Raw genomic sequence first — 19,901 nt, forward strand, 5'->3', positions numbered from 1 at the left:
TCATTGCATATATCATGAAAACCAGGCCGGCTTAATGTGTCCTGAAGACCGAGTTGAGAACCTGTGGTCTAGACTGTTAACATACACCAAAGTGGTTTATGAAAAGTGAGAACCACAAATTCTGGCAGGAAAGGCAGCACTTTGATATACAGGTTTTCCTAGGGTTACCATATTTTGTCCTCTGAAAAAGAGGACACATGTCCCGCCCCCTGTCCCGCCCCTTGCCCCACCCATGCCCCACTCCCTGTCACATATTCCCCTCCCACCCGGGTCACATATTCCCCTCCCCTGCCCCCAGTCACCTCCCCTCCCCTTACTTACTATCTACTGCCCTGGTGGTCTAGTGACCTCTTTACTGCCCGGAGCTCTGTCCTTGCCCTGCATCCTGTTGCTGTGACGGTCTCAGAATTCAAAATGGCCGCTGAGAGTTGAAGTCTCAGCGGCCATTTTGAATCCCGAGACCGTCACAGCAACAGAATGCAGGGCAAGGCAGCGCTCCAGGCAGGAAAGAGGGGACTAGACCACCAGGGCAGTAGATAGTAAGGGAGGGGAGGTGACGGGGGGGCGGGGGAGGGGAATATGTGACCCAGGTGGGAGGGGAATATGTGACAGGGGGTGGGGCAAGGGGCGGGACATGTGTCCTCTTTTTCAGAGAAATCCGGACAAACGGGTGGACTGGCAAAACCCGTCCGGGTAAATCCGGACATATAGTAACCCTAGGTTTTCCTATGTCATTTTATGTGTACTTTTATTTTTGTACTACGCTTAATTGCCCTGAGTGTTGAGCTGATAATTACATTTCAATAAACATCAACATAATGTTAGGCTGGTTTATTAGGGTATATTCCAGCTAGCTTTCCTCATTTAACCAAGCAGAAATGTTTTAAAAGTGTGAAATCATCCATACAAAGGGAATGGGAGGAGCTGCAAGGTGGAACCACACTCCAGTGTAATGTGTTTGATGCTAAGAGCTGACAGAAATGAATAAAAAGGCACAGACGTATTTGGGTGAATCGCTGTTTGTCAGCACATCTGTGGGCAGATTGAAATAAAGGCCTCCTCCTTGTGCAGACCATGCTGAATATTTTCATATTATTCCCAAATATTTCTCAAACTGCACCTGACAAAAGTTTTAGTTTCTCTCGCTTTTCACTTTCCAGAGCGGAAAAGATTTTGAATGATTTGGGCTGACAATGAAAAGCAGCTCAACAAAACTATGGTCTCATTTTTCTGTTTCTATTGAAGCTTTGAAGTTTGAACATAATCCTTCACCTTAACCTTCTGCTCCTGACCCGTGTTCTGTTGTTATAAGAGTTCCCTGACACTGCAGGTTCCACTTTGAGCTAAATCGGCCCCTTTTATGTTCGGGTCTCAAGGTAAAATCTGGTAGAGTTATGGGGCAGATGTGGATGCGATGCGTTTTACTGCTAGGACAACAAAAGCCAGCCAGACTTCCAGAACGATGACAAGGACAGCTTTTAAGTAATGGTATCACCAGACGTCCAGCGGAAACACTCCCAAAAGGAGGTCCTTTACGAACCAGTCCCATGAGGAATCAGTGGCTGTAACGAAAGACGTCAGCACTAAGCATTTGGCATGTTTCCACTGACTTGTGGCTGCACTGTGAAGAGGGGAAGACCAACTATCTCCATGAAGAGGGAGAGGTTTCCCCCTCACTGGTCCTGGAGTTTTAAATTACATCCTAAAATGGCCTGGACCTTAGAGAGCTGCAGTTTTTAGGAGGACCATGGGACTGTCGATTCCAGACTATTTTGAAAACAGAAAGAAAACTATTAGAGTAACTCCTATTTTTTCACTCAACGATTTCCTCCTGTTTTAAAAGTATTTACATGTAACTTCAAGTGTTCCCCTAGTCTTTGTACTTTTGGACTGAGTAAAAAATCGATTCACTTCTACTAGTTCTACACCACACAGGATTTTGTAGACCTCAATCTCCCCTCATCCATCTCTTTTTCAAGCTGAAGAGCCCTAACCTCTTTAGCCTTTCCTCATATGAGAGGAGTTCCATCCCCTTTATCATTTTGGTCGCTCTTCTTTGAACCTTTTCTAATTCCACTATATCTTTTTTTTAGATACAGCGAGCAGAACTGAACGCAATACTCAAGGTGAAGTTGCACATGGAGCAATATAGAGGCGTTATAGTATTTTTGATCTTATTTGCCATCCCTTTCCTAATAAGGAAAGTGGAGGAGTGGCCTAGTGGTTAGGGTGGTGGACTTTGGTCCTGAGGAACTGAGTTCAATTCCCACTTCAGGCACAGGCAGCTCCTTGTGACTCTGGGCGGGGCTGGTGGTTGGGAGGCGGGGATAGTGCGGGGCAGACTTATACGGTCTGTGCCAGAGCCAGTGGTTGGGAGGAGGGGCTGGTGGTTGGGAGGCAGGGATAGTGCTGGGCAGACTTATACGGTCTGTGCCCTGAAGAGCACAGGTACAAATCAAAGTAGGGTATACACAAAAAGCAGCAAATATGAGTTATCTTGTTGGGCAGACTGGATGGACCGTGCAGGTCTTTTTCTGCCGTCATCTACTATGTTACTATGTTACTTAACCCTCCATTGCCCCAGGTACAAATAAGTACCTGTATACAATATGTAAGCCGCACTGAGCCTGCCATGAGTGGGAAAGCGCAGGGTACAAATGTAACAAAAAATAATAATTCCTAGCATCCTGTTTGCTTTTTTGGCCACTGTCACACACTGAGCAGATTTCAGCAGATTATCTACAATGACATCTAGATCCTTTTCTTGGGTGCTGAACCCCAGGTGGACCCTAGCATCAAATAACTATGATTCAAATATATCTTTCCAATGAGCATCACTTTGCATTTGTTCACATTAAATTTTATCTGCTATTTGGATGCCCAGTCTTCCAATTTCCAAAGGTCTTCCTTCATTATTTCACAGTCCCCATGTAAAGTGTATAAGAAGATACATTTGGAGTGGAGAAGTTAACTGGCCTGCATAAGAGCATGCTTCGCTTCTACTGGAGAAATTGGAGACTGGGGCTTGTAAATTGAAAAAGCACAGCACTGACCGAGGAGTAGAGAGGTTTCTAAATCCATTCACCCATGAAAGCAATTCAGGAGATGCAGAAGGGCAGAGGAGACAGCACTCCACAGAGATCAAAGTCTACAAATCCTGTGAGCACGTTTCATAATTGTTGTCATCACTTTTCTTTATTTTTAAGGACTATGTGCCTTATTGTTTTCTCTACCTTTACTTTATCTTTTTGTGTGCTTGGGAGAGGCTCAGTAAATGGGCATTTTTATTCCAACTCTAAACAGACCCCTTCAGTTATTTTTCCTTATGTGGATTTTGTGTGTCTGTCCAAAGACAATAACGATTGCATGATCATTCCACAGGGTCCCTTTATACCTATTCTGTGTGCTTTGAGAGAGGAATTTGAGAGAGATATTGTTTTTGTAGTCACAGATATCATAACTAATGTGTGTACCTGCCCCCAAGGTCATCCTAAGCCCCAAACCAGTCAGGGACCACCTATAGTTCAGACGAACTCTGCTGCTGGTTCAGGACATCTATCTACTGAGGGAATTCACAGTGACCTTGAATCTTCCCCTGAGCTGAAGCTGTCAGCATCATCTTGGATTTGCATCACTCTACAGTGATGTATGGTTGCAAGGACAGATGCTGGTCACCTCTGCACTGCCCTCCCTTCCAGATGTTCTTTCTATCAGTCTTCGACGAGCCTCAGACATTTATTTCCCACTCTACTTAAGGGCTCCAGTGGAACAATTCAGACTTATTACCCAATTTTGGCTCCACCCCTTTGCATTTCTTCCTTTCCACCCTCCCAGGCAATCAGGGGTCTCTTCATGCCATTCCCCCAACCAGTACCTTTTAAGCTCTTTAGTTCATCACCGGCAGCAAGTAGCGACTCATATCTACTGCTTGCGCCAGCACTGAGCCTTCCCTCTGACGCAACTTCCTGGTCCCATGAACCTGCATCAGAGGGAAGACTCGGGGCCAGCACTGAGCTGCAAGTAGCTTGCGGGTCCCAGCTCTGACCCCGTAAACATTCCTAAAATACTTAATGTAATCCACCCTAAAACCCTCTGGGTAGCAAAGGGTTGCACACAAATTTCCAGAACCATCCCTCAATCTACCTCCAGGAATGCATCCACTCAGCTCTAATAAACAAATGACTATACGGCTCATTTTCAAAGCACTTAAAGTTACAAAGTTCCATAGATTAAGAGCTTTGAAAATATGCCTCTGTATGTTCCAGGCAATCTGAAACGTTTTATTTATGCACGTAAATGTAGGGTTACCATATTTGCCATGAGAAAAAAAAAGAGAACACAAAATAAAATGCAGCCACTGCATCGCGTGGCGGGGCATAATCGAACGCGAACGCCCATCTCCATGAGCGTCTATGTCCGAAAATGGGTATGTGAAGAGGCGGGACAGACTGTATTTTCGAAAAAGATGGGCGTTCATCTTTCGTTTCGAAAATATTTTATTTATTTTTGTTACATTTGTACCCCGCGCTCTCCCACTCATGGCAGGCTCAATGCGGCTTACATGGGGCAATGGAGGGTTAAGTGACTTGCCCAGAGTCACAAGGAGCTGCTGCCTGTGCCTGAAGTGGGAATCGAACTCAGTTCCCCAGGACCAAGGTCCACCACCCTAACCACTAGGCCACTCCTCCACTGTTGCTACTATTTGAGATTCTACATGGAATGTTGCTATTCCACTAGCAGTGATATAATTAACATCAAAATCTTCATTGGTTCTTACACATTAAACATTCTATATATTTTTATATTTTTTTGAAAACTTTTTTTCACTTATCTCATGTTATTTTATTGTTTTGTCGGACCCAGGGGAAAGTTGTCCGACATGCACGTTTCGCCCACACCTGGGCTGTCTCAAGGACCTTCCCCTGCAAGCACACAAGACCATATGTTAATTCCCCAGACTTCGATTCAAAATCGCCATCAGGAAGGGAAAACTTTAAAAAGAAATCTTTTAAACTTTAGAGAAAAAATATCATCTAAACTCACCCGGTCTTTTCATTAGCGTCAGCTCAGCAGAAGAAATTTAGTAGCCAAGATGGCGCCAGCGTTTTTTCATTCACATTAAATAACAGCTGATTGATGACTCATAATAGAGGAACCTTCTATTATTATCATTAGAGCTGATAAAGGAGGGGCTACGGTTATATGGGATAAACAACAATACATGAATGAAGCAATGAACCAATTGAATGACCAGATGGCATACCGTAGATTGCCAGGAGATCCAATGACTGATTTACAAGAACAAATTAAGGAGTTGGTATCTAATGCGGTGAAAATCAATATATTAACAGTCAAAGAAGGAAGATTTCTTATGGAAGAGAACCCCCAGACTCCAAAGATATACTTCTTACCTAAAATTCACAAACGTTTGTCCTCTCCCCCTGGACGTCCAATAGTCTCAACTAAGTCATCTGTCCTTGAACCTCTATCGATTTTTATCGATCAGTTTTTAAAGGAGCATGTTAAAAAGATGGATTCTTATATTAAAGACTCTTCACATTTTTTGAGACAATTAGAACTTATAGATAATGTGACGGCTGATACCTGGTTGGTTACCTTGGACAACGTATCTTTATATACGAAAATTCCTCAGACTGGTGCCTTGCAAATTATCAGAGAAATAACGGAGGCACGCCCAGGGATCCAGAGGATACCGACAGAATTTATTTTGACTCTGGCAGACTTAGTAATATGTAAAAACTATTTCTGGTTTGATAAAGAGTTTTATCTACAGACGCAGGGGGTTGCGATGGGGGCGACTTTAGCCCCCTCTGTGGCGACTCTCTACATTGCAAAAATAGAATCAGATTTGATCTATCCCTCCGTGCCTTTTCAATATGTGAAATTTTGGAGACGATTTTTAGATGACATTTTCTTCTTATGGACGGGCTCCAAGATAGCCCTGGATGAGTTTGTCCAATGGCTAAACACTATTGATGTAAATATTTCATTTACTATGACAGCTCAAACTAACACTATTGAGTTTTTGGACCTTTTAATCTATAAAAATGGAGACAGATTAATGACATCTCTATATAGAAAACCTGTTAATAGAAACACTCTTCTACAGTTTGGCAGTTTTCATCCCTTTCAACTGAAATACAATTTACCTGCAAGCCAATTTTTGAGAGTTAGAAGGGTTTGTTCTACTCTAGCTGAGTTTAAAAAGCAATCAGCTGATTTGAAAGCTAGATTTATAGCGAGAGGATATCCTGGCTCTGCTATAAGAAAAGCCTACATCAGAGCCAGGTTTGCCCAAAGATCTCTGCTGATACAAGAATCTGAGAGAGTGGAAGAAGAATGCTTAACATGTGTCTTACCTTTTACAGATGTGAGTCAGAAAATAGTACAGATTCTTAAGGCACATTGGCATGTCCTTCAATTATACTCTTGCTTTACTGATGTACCTCTTATATCCTTTACTAAGGGTAAAAGTTTGGGAGAACGCCTGAATAAAAAAAAGTTTATGAACCTCCTTGAAACTAGGGCAGTACAAAAATGTCAAAGATTATGTGGACAATGCCAGTGGTGTCCCCTTGCTATTGAAGGAGAATCCTGGACTGTACCAGGGAGAGACAAAGTTTTGAGAAGTCTCTCTGAAACCACATGTACTAGTAAAAACGTTGTATATGCAATTATATGCCCATGTGGCTTAATATATATTGGTAGGAGTTCTCGCCCAATTAAAATTAGACTGAACGAACATAAATCTAGGATTTTAACTCAAAACCTTCAAGCTCCTCTTGTAAATCACTGGATACAGAAACAACACAAATGGGATGACATTAAATGGCGCATTGTGGAATGTATAGATAATCGGGAGGAGGGTGGGTCATTAAAAAATGTATTGAACTTCAGAGAGCAATACCATATTTTCTCTTTGCAAACAGTGGCACCGAAAGGTTTACATTTAGAGATTGAATGGACTACTCTAATCTAGTTTAAGCTGTTCCACCTTACCACCGGCAGCATTTCTAGGAGATCCCTTGCTGCTGGTGGAACGCCCTGGGGGCGGGGTTTGATGAGTCATCAATCAGCTGTTATTTAATGTGAATGAAAAAACGCTGGCGCCATCTTGGCTACTAAATTTCTTTTGCTGAGCTGACGCTAATGAAAAGACCGGGTGAGTTTAGATGATATTTTTTCTCTAAAGTTTAAAAGATTTCTTTTTAAAGTTTTCCCTTCCTGATGGCGATTTTGAATCGAAGTCTGGGGAATTAACATATGGTCTTGTGTGCTTGCAGGGGAAGGTCCTTGAGACAGCCCAGGTGTGGGCGAAACGTGCATGTCGGACAACTTTCCCCTGGGTCCGACAAAACAATAAAATAACATGAGATAAGTGAAAAAAAGTTTTCAAAAAAATATAAAAATATATAGAATGTTTAATGTGTAAGAACCAATGAAGATTTTGATGTTAATTATATCACTGCAGTGGAAGTTGCAGTGATTAACATCATTGAGGTGTTGGGAGAATCAGTTTTGAATAAGATATAAGATATAAGACAGAATTCACACATGATTTTGGAAGATTGTTGAATCTTTATATGTAAAATTCTTTTACTGGATCTCAGAAATATAGATTATATGGTGATTGAAGATCTAGCTTTAGATTATTAAATTTGCCTTATTATCTAGCTATTCCACTAGCAACATTCCATGTAGAAGTCGGCCCTTGCAGATCACCAATGTGGCCGCGCAGGCTTCTACATGGAATGTTGCTAGGGGAATAGCAACATTCCATGTAGAATCTCCAATAGTAGCAACATTCCATGTAGAATCTCCAATAGTATCTATTTTATTTTTGTTACATTTGTACCCCGCGCTTTCCCACTCATGGCAGGCTCAATGCGGCTTACATGGGGCAATGGAGGGTTAAGTGACTTGCCCAGAGTCACAAGGAGCTGCCTGTGCCTGAAGTGGGAATCGAACTCAGTTCCTCAGTTCCCCAGGACCAAAGTCCACCACCCTAACCACTAGGCCACTCCTCCACAGTTTGGACGGACCAAATGCCATGGATTTGGTCCTTTCTGAGATGGGCGTTTTTTTAGCGATAATGGAAACTAAAAACGCCCAGCTCAGAAACGTCCTAATCCAAGCCATTTGGTCGTGGGAGGAACAAATGTATACAACACTACCATAGCTCTTAGGGGTGAAGGGGGCAACTATATGTGGGTACAGTGGGTTTTAGAGGCCTCCCATTTACCACCACAAGTGTTACGGGTGGGGGGGGGGGGATGGGCCTGGGTCTGCCTGCCTGAAGTGCACTGCAGTACCCACTAAAAGTGCTCCAGGGACAGGACTTGTTGCTGCTGTATAACCTTGCACAGCAGTTCACACCTGAAGACTAATCTCGCTGAAAACGTCCTTTATTTGAATAAGCTTGTTTACTCACAGTTAACTGCAGATCAGAGGTTGTGCCCCACTGGCAACGAGTCTCCCTGGTACTGAGATTAGCAGTAGGTCTGAGCTGGCAGAATGGTGTACAATGCCCTCTTTCAGCAACATTCAAGGTAAGAACTAAGTGCTGTAACGTGGCTAACACACGAAAGGGATCTAAAAGTGTCTTACACAAATGGCCACTACCTCATGGACTACCGGAAACAAAACAGGGCACACTCTGACCCAGTAAGCAGGGGGAAAAGCACCATGGGAGTAGAGCCTACCAACTACCAACATCTTAAGCATTTAACACAAGCTAGTGGAATCACGGAGCCCAATACCCTACACCCACCACAAGGCAATGCTGATGTGACTCTGCAGTGCGCATAACTGAAAAGGTGTCACACTCACCCAAGACACACATCAGAACCAGGGAAAGGCCGTCAGAGGATAGAACACATTCTGCTGTCATGGAGGTGGGTACAGCATTTGAGGCTGGCATACAGGCTGGGGAAAAAAGTTTTTAAAGTGGGTTTTTTTGGTGGGAGGGGGTTAGTGACCACTGGGGGAGTCCAGGGAGGTCATCCCTGATTCCCTCCGGTGGTCATCTGGTCAGTTGGGGCACATTTTGGGACTTGGACCTGAAAAAAAAAGGGTCCAAATAAAACGGACCAAATTCTCATCAAAAACGCCCTTCTTGTTTCAAATATCAGCTAAAGACGCCCATCTCTCCTCAGCCGATAACCACGCCCCAATCCCGCCTTCGCCACACCTCCGACATGCCCCCGTGATCTTTGTTTGTCTCCGTGATGGACTGCAGTTGAGGACGCCCACTGGAAATGGATGCCCATCTCCTGATTTGGGTCAAAATATGGGCGTCTTTCTCTTTCAAAAAATAAGCTGGACAGTCACCTTGACCCTCCAAGAAAACCAGATGCTATAAGCATTGAAAATACTGCTAAAGTAACAAATGCAATTTTGACCATACTCTGCTAAATACAAAATGAAAAGATATATATTTCCAAAAAAGCAAGCATTGATGAGCATGCCCCCTTTTCTTTCCCTGCCATCCATGAACAGCCTATCCCACTCTCCTCTCCATACCCTTCTATCCATATGCTGTATTTCCCCCGTTTCCCTTCCTCCTCCCCAATCTTTTTTCCAGCCTTCCTCCAGCAATCTTTTTTTACAGCCCCATCCCTACACATAACTCCATACACCTCCTCTCCCGTCACTTATTGTACCCTGGTGGTCTAGTGGCCTCTTTGGGGCAGGAGAGAACCCCACGTTTTCCTGCCCGGCGCTGCTGTTAACCTGCTTGCTGCCGGCGCTGCTTCAAAATGGCTACCGAGACTTCAAGCAGAAGTGTTGCAAGGTCACTGCTTGGTCTCGGTAGCCATTTTGAAGTGGCACTGGCAACAAGCAGGCTACCGGTGCGCTGGGTAGGAAAGAGTGGGGTTCTTTCCTGCCCCAAAGAAGCCAGAAGACCACCAGGGTTTGATAAGGTACATGAGGGGAGGGGATGTGGATGGAGCCATGTGGGTGGAGAGAGGGCGTGAGGAAGCTTTAAAAACAGGTGGGTGGAAGGAGGCTGGAAAAAAGATTGGGGAGGATGAGGGAGGAAGGGAAACGGGGGAAATACAGCATATGGATAGAAGGGTATAGAGAGGAGAGGACAAGGGAAATATACTGCTCATGGATGGGAGAGAAAAGAAATGGGAACACGCTCATGAAATGCTTAGAAATGTACATCTTTCATTTTATGTCTAGCAAAGTAAGGAAGAAAATGCATTGGTTACTTTAGCAGTATTTTCACTGTTTGTAGAATTTTGCTTTCTTGAGGTGGGGTCAAGGTGTGGTGACTGCGTGGCACAGGGGTATGGCAGGGGTGGGGTTCAGTTTTATTTTGTGTCCTCTTTTTTGTCACGACAAATATGGTAACCCTACTCCAGTCACCACGGCAATTGAAGAGCTTAATTCCAAAACGTGTTAAGTGCAAGAAGCTGTTTTCTGGATAAATGAACATTTTTATTTTCAAGAATTCTAGTCTACATAAGAAAACTTTGATTCATTTGTATAACAGGCATCCTCACGTGTTCAAAACATGTGTTTCAATTCCATTCTAACAGCAACAAATGATGTGATACTGATTTGGATTAGATATGACTCTAATTGCAACCAGCACTCTACCTCATACAAGAAACCACAGAAGAGAGGATGAATTCAGTGTCCCAAGAAGAAATACCAGATATTGCATGGACATGATTAAGGGCCTCTTTTACTAAAAAAAAGGAGTGGGGGAGTGGCCTAGTGGTGGACCTTGGTCCTGAGGAACTGAATTCAATTCCCGGCACAGGCAGCTCCTTGTGACTCTTGGCAAGTCACTTAACCCTCCATTGCCTGCCGCATAGAGCCTGCCATGAGTGGGAAAGCGTGGGGTACAAATGTAACAAAAATAAAAAAAAATAAACTACACCAGTGATTCCCACTTGGCAAATGAGAGGAAGCCCATTCAATCTCATTTGCCACACCAATAATCACTAGTGCGGTTTAGTAAAAAGAGGCCCTAAATGTGGATGACAGGCAGTGCGTTTTTTCTAGCAAAAAAGGTGCCGGTACTCAAATGCTAGGCCACCCTTCAGGGGAGGGGTGATCACTGAGGGACTCATCCCACAATAACCAGGCCCCCTGCAATCAGTCGCAGAATCTATGACAAGGCAGAATTGGTGTGTAGAGCCTGAGTTCTTTCATTAAAACTTGGGGTCCATGGGTCAATTTTAGCAGACAATGAAAAAGGTGCCGGTACTCAGTACCCCCAAGTACCCCCTCAAAAAAAGCCCTGATGACAGGCAACCGCTTTGATGGGCTTGTACTGCTCCACTTGCTGCCTCTGAGGGACACAGTCCAGAAGAATCAAGTCTTAAAGAACAGATTGATTTACCTTGTTTTTAAATTTTATAGCCCACTATTTCCCACTGCCCCAGTCTTCTATCACCTACTAGCAGATGGTTCCCGCTACTGCCTCCATTCGTTGACCTCCAGTAGTATTCATATGTTCTGTTCTTTATTTTTTATCTGTGCAATTCTTCCAGTCTATCGTTGTTTTGGGTTTTTTTTTTTTAAATTTATAAAGAGTTCTGTTTCGGGTTTTTAAGAAGGAATATCTCTTGAGGGTTGGAAAGTCTACCACTACAGAGGAATTCCTACAAGTAGCAGCATACAATTTCATATAATACCCAAAAAGTGTTTTCTTCCCTATGATAATGTGAACAATGACAGGCCCTGGAGCCAGGATAAACTGAAGCCACATAGCAGTCAAGGTCATCAAAATAAAAATATTTTATTAAAAGTGCTAGGGATGGGTACTGTTAGCTTCACAGGCAAGGAGAAAATAACACAAACAGGTCCTTAGGTGTCAGCAAAAGACCTTCCATGGTCCTGCTCCTGTAAGCCATGACATGCATTGGCCTCCACTCAATACCACTCACCAGCCAACCCCTGGCTGCATCAAGCATATAGTTCTTCAAGGTCCCCAGTGGCACTGGGTCTACCTGACTGTCTCGGCTGCAGTTCACATGTAGGTGGCAAAGGCAAATGCAGTTGGGTGTCACTGCTGCCATCTGGGCCTCCTCAACCAAGCTGTGCCTTGAGCTTTTATACTTCCTAGTTCCTGCTCTCCTGGCTCCACCCTACCTGTGTCACTTCCCCCTTGGGTGCGACTATGGATCTTAAAGTGGTTCTGACCAAGGAGGTTAGATAAAACAGGAGACAAGTGACGTCAAAAATGTTGAAGCCAATTGGGTCAATCTCTATTTCCCCTTCCCTGCACAGCCATCATAGCTATACACTCTATGAGTTGCATCCACATTTATTTATTTATTTGGATTTTGCTCACACCTTTTTCAGTAATACCAGCTCAAGGTGAGTTACATTCAGGTACACTGGATATTTCTCTGTCCCAGGAGGGCTCACAATCTAAATTTGCACATTGTCGTTCTGTATTGTTTATAGCATTTTTATTTAATCTCACATATTTTTGAACATGCCGGCTTGAGCAGTATATGGATGTACACAGAGGAAGTATAATAATGGAATAACTTTTCATAGGTAGAGTAGTAATTTGTTATAAATCGTAATCAATGTGTTATTTGGAGGGGCTGGTTATAGGGACACGACACTGTAGCATGTGTTATATTTGTGCAGAGATTTTTTTTCTTCTGGTAAAAGGGCCATTAGAACAGATATTATATTATGAGAATCAGGTGCTCAAAATTCAGAGTTTCTATTTATTTACTTATGACATTTGTATTGCATAGTAACATAGTAAATGATGGCAGATAAAGACCTTACGGTCCATCCAGTCTGCCCAACAAGATAAACTCATTTTACATGGTATGTGATACTTTATATGTATATATACCTGAGTTTGATTTGTCCTTGCCATTCTCAGGGCACAGACCGTAGAAGTCTACCAAGCACTGTTCTTGAACTAAAAGTTCTGAAGGTTCTGGAATCCTAAAGAGTTACAAGATTCCGGAATCCCAATTAGTAGCAACATTCCATGTAGAACCCCAAAGAGTAACATAGTAACAGAGTAAATGATGGCAGATAAAGACCTGTATGGTCCATCCAGTCTGCCCAACAAGATAAACTCATTTTACATGGTATGTGATACTTTATACCCGAGTTTGATTTGTCCTTGCCTTTCTCAGGACACAGACAGTAGAAGTCTACCCAGCACTCTTCTTGTACTAAAAGTTCTGAAGCTAATGTCAAAGCCTCTTAAAATTTACACTCATGTTTAATTACATATTAAACATGAATTAGGTTGAAATCTGGGAGCATTACAAAAATATTTTTCCCATGCCTACATCAAAAGAAAAAGATGGCATAAGGGAACTTGCTCCTTTGTTTTGTAGATTGCAGTGGTATATTATAAAAATGAACTTGATATTTTTTATTACTATTATTTAAAAGACAGATATTGAATAATGAGGGCACAGCTATTCATGCAGAAGTCCAGAGCCAGTCTAAATGTACCAACATTGTAGTTCAGCACACTATTAGCCGCCAAGCTCATACAAAGTTAATTATGTTCAGTGGAAAGTAAATCTGTTGGCTCAGGCAGCCTGCTATGCGAATATTCCATCACAGTTTCATTATTGCTACCACGTATTATACATTATGACCACTTGCTTTAAACTTTGATTGTTTATCCAGATCTTACATGCACATAGTTTTGCTTTTTAAACCCAAAGGTGAATCCTAATGGTGGTTGAGCACCTAGGTATAAACTGTGCTATTTCTGACTTTACTTGTTTTGGAGTGCTTTGGGTCCTGTCTGGAATTTTGGAAGATGGAAATAATTTTGGTTGTACTCTTTAGAAGTTGTTGTTTACTTTTGCAACGTAATGGATGCCTGTTCTGGTGTGTGAATGGGATAATCTTTGAATAACTCCCTATACTTATGGCTATGATTTCTGAACATAAGGCATCATTAAAGGACAAACTTTTAAATGTCCAGTTGAGTATACATACTAATCTCAACCTTATTATGTTTCAGATATATCCATCTATTTGCTCCCATGATATAACTGAATTCAATTATTGTGTCTCACTGTATTTTCAAATGTAAGCCACATTATCTCAAGCAAAGTCGGGAGTTTAATGTAACATAGTAACATAGTAGATGACGGCAGAAAAAGACCTGCACGGTCCATCCAGTCTGCCCAAGAAGATAAATTCATATGTGCTACTTTTTTATTTGTACTGTCCTCTTCAGTGCACAGACCGTATAAGTCTGGCCAGCCCTATCCCCGCCTCCCAATCACCAACCCCGCCTCCCAACCACCAGCTCTGGCACAGACCGTATATGTCTGCCCAGCACTAGCCCCGCCTCCCAACCACCAGCTCTGCCACTGGGTTTTTTTTTTAAATCCTTTATCCTCCACCTTTTAAGACGCTGCCTACCTGCTGGATAGTGATGGCACAAGGAAAGCAAGTTTGGTCCAGTGAAGACTAACTCAAAATAACCTGGCCGTTCTTTAGCTGGGCCCTAGTATTACCATATTGAAAATGCGAGCATACCATGCTTCTGTGGTTATGTTCCACTAATAATTTAAATGATTAACTTGATTTCTTGAAAGGATTATATAAACTTTGGATACATGACTAGGGACACAAACATACACTTACTATTTCAATATCACAATTCCTCATGTACATCCAGAAAACAACCTTTTAGGGTGGATAGTGTTCACAATCAGCTCCTTTTATTATTGGGGTTTTCAGTTTTGGCACAGTATTAGTCATCACAAGAATAAAATATAAGAAAAACAATGGAGTGCATTAGGGGCTTATAGTCCATTTAGTTATGTTCAAACAAAAGATCTGCATGAAATAAAATATTTTTATATTGAATTATAAAACCATTTGCTCCTGAATCATGTTCAAAACAGAATAATCCATTTATGTATCTAAAAGGTAAACTTCTACAAAACACATGAAGATGCAATTCTATGTGCCCCAATGAAAGGAGAGTTTTAATTCTACTTCCATTTAATTTCAATATATTCCATCATTTTTAAAACACCAGGCTCCCCAAGGCAGATTATAACAGTTAAGATGAACCCATCACTGAAATTTGGCCATCTGTATTGTACAGAACAGTGTAGAAAAAGGAGCACAAAATACACTTTATAATTTCTGTTCTACCAGCTACAAAACATTTTTGAAGCTCTTTTAGTGATATTCAATTGTTATTTCATGATATTCATATCTACATATGGGAAGTTTTCAAATAAATTAAAAAGCTTTAAAAATAAATTTAAAAATTTTTGCAGTGATGGAGGAATTTCTCAAGGAACGGTTAGTTGGATGGGAACAGCTGAAGGTAGTAGAACATCAATGGTCAAAACTGAAAGGACCTATTTTAAAAGCGACAAAGCTTTATGTTAGAAAATTGCATAAAAGTAAGAGGAAAAGAAGGCTGCTCTGGTTCTCAAACATAGTAGCTGAAAAGGTAAGGGGAAAAAAGTTATCCTTCGTACATTACAAGACACCACAGAAAGAGGAAGACAGGCAAAAATATCTGGAAAAGCTAAGAGAAGCTAGAAAAGCTGTCAGGAAAGCAAAGGGGCAAAGGAAGGAAAAGATAGCCAATATGGTAAAATTGGGCGACAAGGTGAACACAACCACAAAAGTGGAAAGAACAACAATGTCCCATGGAAAGTCACACGAGCAGGAGAAGAGTGGGAACAGAATCAGGCTCTTCAAAATTGTGGGCACCTTACTTCACATGATGTATGAATATGACCTCATCTTCAAATTTTGGAAAGCAACATGGTGTATTATCCAAAGGATTCTGTCCCTTAATTGTGACCTTACACTTTCAATAATAAATAAATAATAATCTATAAATCTTGTTCCCAAAATCTGCAAGAAAATTGTTGGACATCTTGCTTACCATTGCTCAGAAACATATATTGCAAAACTGGAAAGCTGCTCACCTATTAAACGTTCACTTTTGGTGGAACACAGTTTTACAGCATCAAAAATTTTGAATTTGCAATGGCAGGGAAATATCAGACAACATTTTCTAAGAAAAAAGTCTGGACTCCTTTGCAACATTATTTACAGTCTTTATAAACTGCATTATAGTCCAAACCTTTTTGTCGGAATAATTTCTTATCTCATTTCTTATTATGTAGATAAGAATGTTTTGCATACTGACTGTCGCGTTCTGCGCGCCTACCTGCTCTCCCGCTGCGGGGAGCGGGAGTCAGCGGCCTCCGCGGCGCGGGAAGACGGCCGGGGGGTCCCTGCATGGGGGCCGGCGCTGCCGCGAGACTGGTGGGTCAGGCTGGGCACGGCGGCCGGCGACGGCGACCGCCGGTCTCTCAGGTGGAGGATGCCAGGACGAGGTTCGCGCCGCCCAAGATGGCGGCGCTGGGATGCGGGGGCCGGCGTCTTCTTCGCTCCGAAGCCAGGGGGCTCTGGAGCTCCACCTACCTGCACCGGATTGGAGGACCAGGGGGTGACTCCGCCTGGGAGATCGGGCAGGGCCAATCCGAGGGGCTCTGCCGACTCCCAGGGCCGGATTGGTGGGTTTCTCCCACGGGGGCGGGGTGGCGCGATATTTAAACACGGAGGCTAGCTGACATCCGCGCTTCAGGTTCTGTTCCCGAAGCCTGCACAGTGGTTCCGTGTTGCGTCTTTGTGGACCTATCCAGAGACTGTGCTGATACTTAGCTACGGATTGTTAGCCACCTATGCTAGCCGCCTATCCAGAGACTGTGCTGATACTTAGCTACGGATTGCTAGCCGCCTATGCTAGCCGCCTATCCAGAGACTGTGTTTATACTTAACTACGGATTGCTAGCCGCCTATCCAGAGACTGTGCTTATACTTAACTACTGATTGCTATCCGCCTGCCCAGGGAGTTGCCCTGCGCCTGACTGCTGGTTGCTGATTGCCCGTTACTCCCGACTCTAGCCAGGTCAGTCCGTCAACCCCGCGGTTCCAGCAGTCCTGCTGGCCGCCTGCAGCTGGGGGCTCAACCCCTGGTGAACGGCGGCCGCCGCGGGTGAAGATTCGGGGTTGCACGGCTGTCCTCTGAGGTCCTTTGGGGCCTTGCGGGACCTAAGGGCTCACCGACGTTAAAGACAAGACACTGATTCTGTATTTTCTCCTCATTCCTCTCTATGTTTGGTTTTCTTTTTCTTTTATGTTTATTGTATATTTGATAAAAATTAATAAAATATATTGGGGAAAAAATTCTTATATATTAACACTAACCCTCCTCCCCTTCTTGTCTGATCTAATACAATGGGTAATTCTATAACCAACAGGGCAAATTGATAAGATCAGTGTAGAATTTAAATCAGGAAGCCATCCTTCAGTAATCAAGATCACTCCAAGTTGTCTTTCCCCAATCAAATCTCCTATCAAACCTTTTTTGCTACAGACACAGCAAGCATTAAAATAGATACATTCTACTACCACACAATTTTCAACAGAAGGATAGTCTATATTAACCTAGAGGGAGAGACATGCTGCACACAAAGGGAAGGGAAACAAAGGCATAGTTAGTTGGGGCAGTCGCTCCCCCAGATTTTCAAAGAAAATGGCACATATGGGGGAGCGCTAGAGGACCTTGGACTTGATGGACGTGTAGACTGGGAGATCCCTCCTAGGCCTCGCTAAAATCAAGCATTTACGGGTGTCATTGGCAATGTTCGACGTTCTGCAGATGAGAACAGAGCCACAGGGATGGGATGTGGACAGAGATAGAACCAACGGGGATGGGGCGGGGACACATTTTATTCCCGTGTCGTTCTCTAGCTGCGATGCCAAAAAAGCAGAGTTCCTAAAAATGTTTAGTACTGAAAATCAGCTTTTTACCCTGCCCTAACTCTGCCCCCATACCCACCCACATTTTAGACACCTAAACTTAAGCAATTAATTCTAGTAAATTTTCAAATAAGTCAGTTTTGAAGGCCTAACTCCTAACTTAAGTGCTTCCCCACCACCACCCTGCTGCATTCCACCCCAGACAGATGGGGCAGCTCCCTTCAACACCCCCCCCCCCCCCCAGCTTGAAGGGGTAGGTTTGTACTTGTTCAGCATAGAGTACAAATTAGGTTGGCAGGTGACCATGCTGTGCTTCTGGTTCACATGCACTTTGGCGCCCTGGTCAGGAGGCTTCTCAGGCATCCACTCTGCTTCTACTCTAAAGCCAGTCCAGAGGCAATTAAACCCTTTGAAAATCATGCAAAGAATATTTTATGTAAGCCAATAATTTCTGCTTTCTTATTTGGAAGACTGTACTTTTTGGAAATAGTAGATCAGGTGTCTAAGTGCCAATAAGTAAATACAGTAGTAGAAAAAAGGATCCATACTCTGTCCAGATCACCCACATTGACTGAGGATCCTGATTAATTCCATCTGGGAATTAGAAATCATGATCGTGTTCCTGTTTCTCATTTCCCTCCTCTGCTCTTCCCTTCCACAGCCCACCTTCAGTTTTCTTACTGGCCTTGTTAAATAGGTCACATCTATATCCAGGGTTTGTTGTAGCATTTCTGGTGTAGGACTATTTCTTTGTCAGAACAAAGGAGTGGGGAGAGATGGAGAAGAAACATTTAGTGATCACTGTGCACAAGCAAGGGAAAATCCAGGTCTCTTTATTAACCTTGTGAAGGTAATAAATCTTCCAGGTCATACTTGTTCTTTTTGTATTTTACTCATTTAAAAAGTTTTATTCTGCCAACACCTAACCGGATTACACATAACACACACAATAAAATATAACAAAATACAATCTGTACTTTCCCAACACATCCCTCACAATGGCAAACTCTCAGTAAAACATTTTTAACAAAGAAGTCAGTTGTCAAATTTTGTAACAAAACGTTCTTACTTCACGACACAAAGGAAAGGTTTTGGTAAACTGCTCCACAACATTGGCCCTGAGATAGAAACTGCTGTCGCATGAGTTTCTGCATACCGTGCAAGTATCATTTCTCTGCATAGAAAGTTTCATTGCTGTTTCTGATCTCAAAGCCCTTCCAGGTCGATAAGTGACCAGTATTTTGCTGAAAGCACCAAGGTACAAGCGTATACAAAGCCTGATGGATTAATGACAAAATCTTATATTGTACTCGACACACTATAGGTAACTAATGCAATTGTTTCATCAATGGCATCGTGTGTTCAAACCTGGAGGCCCCCAATACCAACCCAGCAGCAATATTTGGGGCCCTACAAACTAGGAGAACATACCATGGGTTTATTGGTGGTTCCAGCCGCACAGGAAACATTTCTAGTCATTTTGTCTTTCTTAGAGATTACTTGGCGATTCATAAATGCAGCACTTTTGGTTTCATTCTTACCTTCTCTAATTGTGATACAACCAAAACCCACAACATTATGAGTCTTGCCTTCATCATGCATGAGTACAGGAATGCAAAAAATCAACATAACCAAAATTCATCTGTAACCCCCTCCAGCACGGCATATTCCCAGAAATGCTCCCCAAACACCAAGCATGGAAGGCATGAGGTAGTTCGACTTACCTTGCTCACAGTTGCTTCCCGTAAACCCTGGGCAGCACCTCCATTCCAAAGTGGTCACCGTTCTGTAGGATATTTTGTAGACGGGCCTCAGTAGGGTCCTGTAACTATCAGAAAGGCAGAGTCAGGTAGCAGCAGCATCTGTCATAGTTAAAAAAAAACAACTCATGTCTGAGGTGCAATTGTATAAGTGGGCACCTTCTTGTAGACACTCTGATGCTGTGTAGTTGGACCTGATTCTGTAAAGGCATCTGGGTGCACAGATTCTGTTATAGAATACTAGTGGAACCCGGCATCCGCACACAGGGCTGGTGTTAGACATTCAGGGGCCCAGGGCAGAAACCGGGAAGGGGACCCAAAAGCTGGCCTTCAGCCTATACCTCCTTTAGC

General features: G+C 43.0%; 1 protein-coding gene across 1 annotated transcript in view; it reads right to left on the reverse strand.

Annotated features, from left to right (window-relative positions):
- COL26A1 (collagen type XXVI alpha 1 chain) overlaps positions 1 to 19,901 on the reverse strand; it is a 576,097-nt gene that overhangs the window by 399,742 nt on the left and 156,454 nt on the right. The window contains exon 3 of the mRNA XM_030186010.1: positions 19,515 to 19,612. Coding sequence (XP_030041870.1) covers positions 19,515 to 19,612 — 98 coding nt within the window. The remainder of the gene's footprint in view (positions 1 to 19,514; positions 19,613 to 19,901) is intronic.

Source organism: Microcaecilia unicolor, chromosome 13, assembly GCF_901765095.1.
Source record: "Microcaecilia unicolor chromosome 13, aMicUni1.1, whole genome shotgun sequence".
NCBI classification, from domain to species: domain Eukaryota; kingdom Metazoa; phylum Chordata; class Amphibia; order Gymnophiona; family Siphonopidae; genus Microcaecilia; species Microcaecilia unicolor.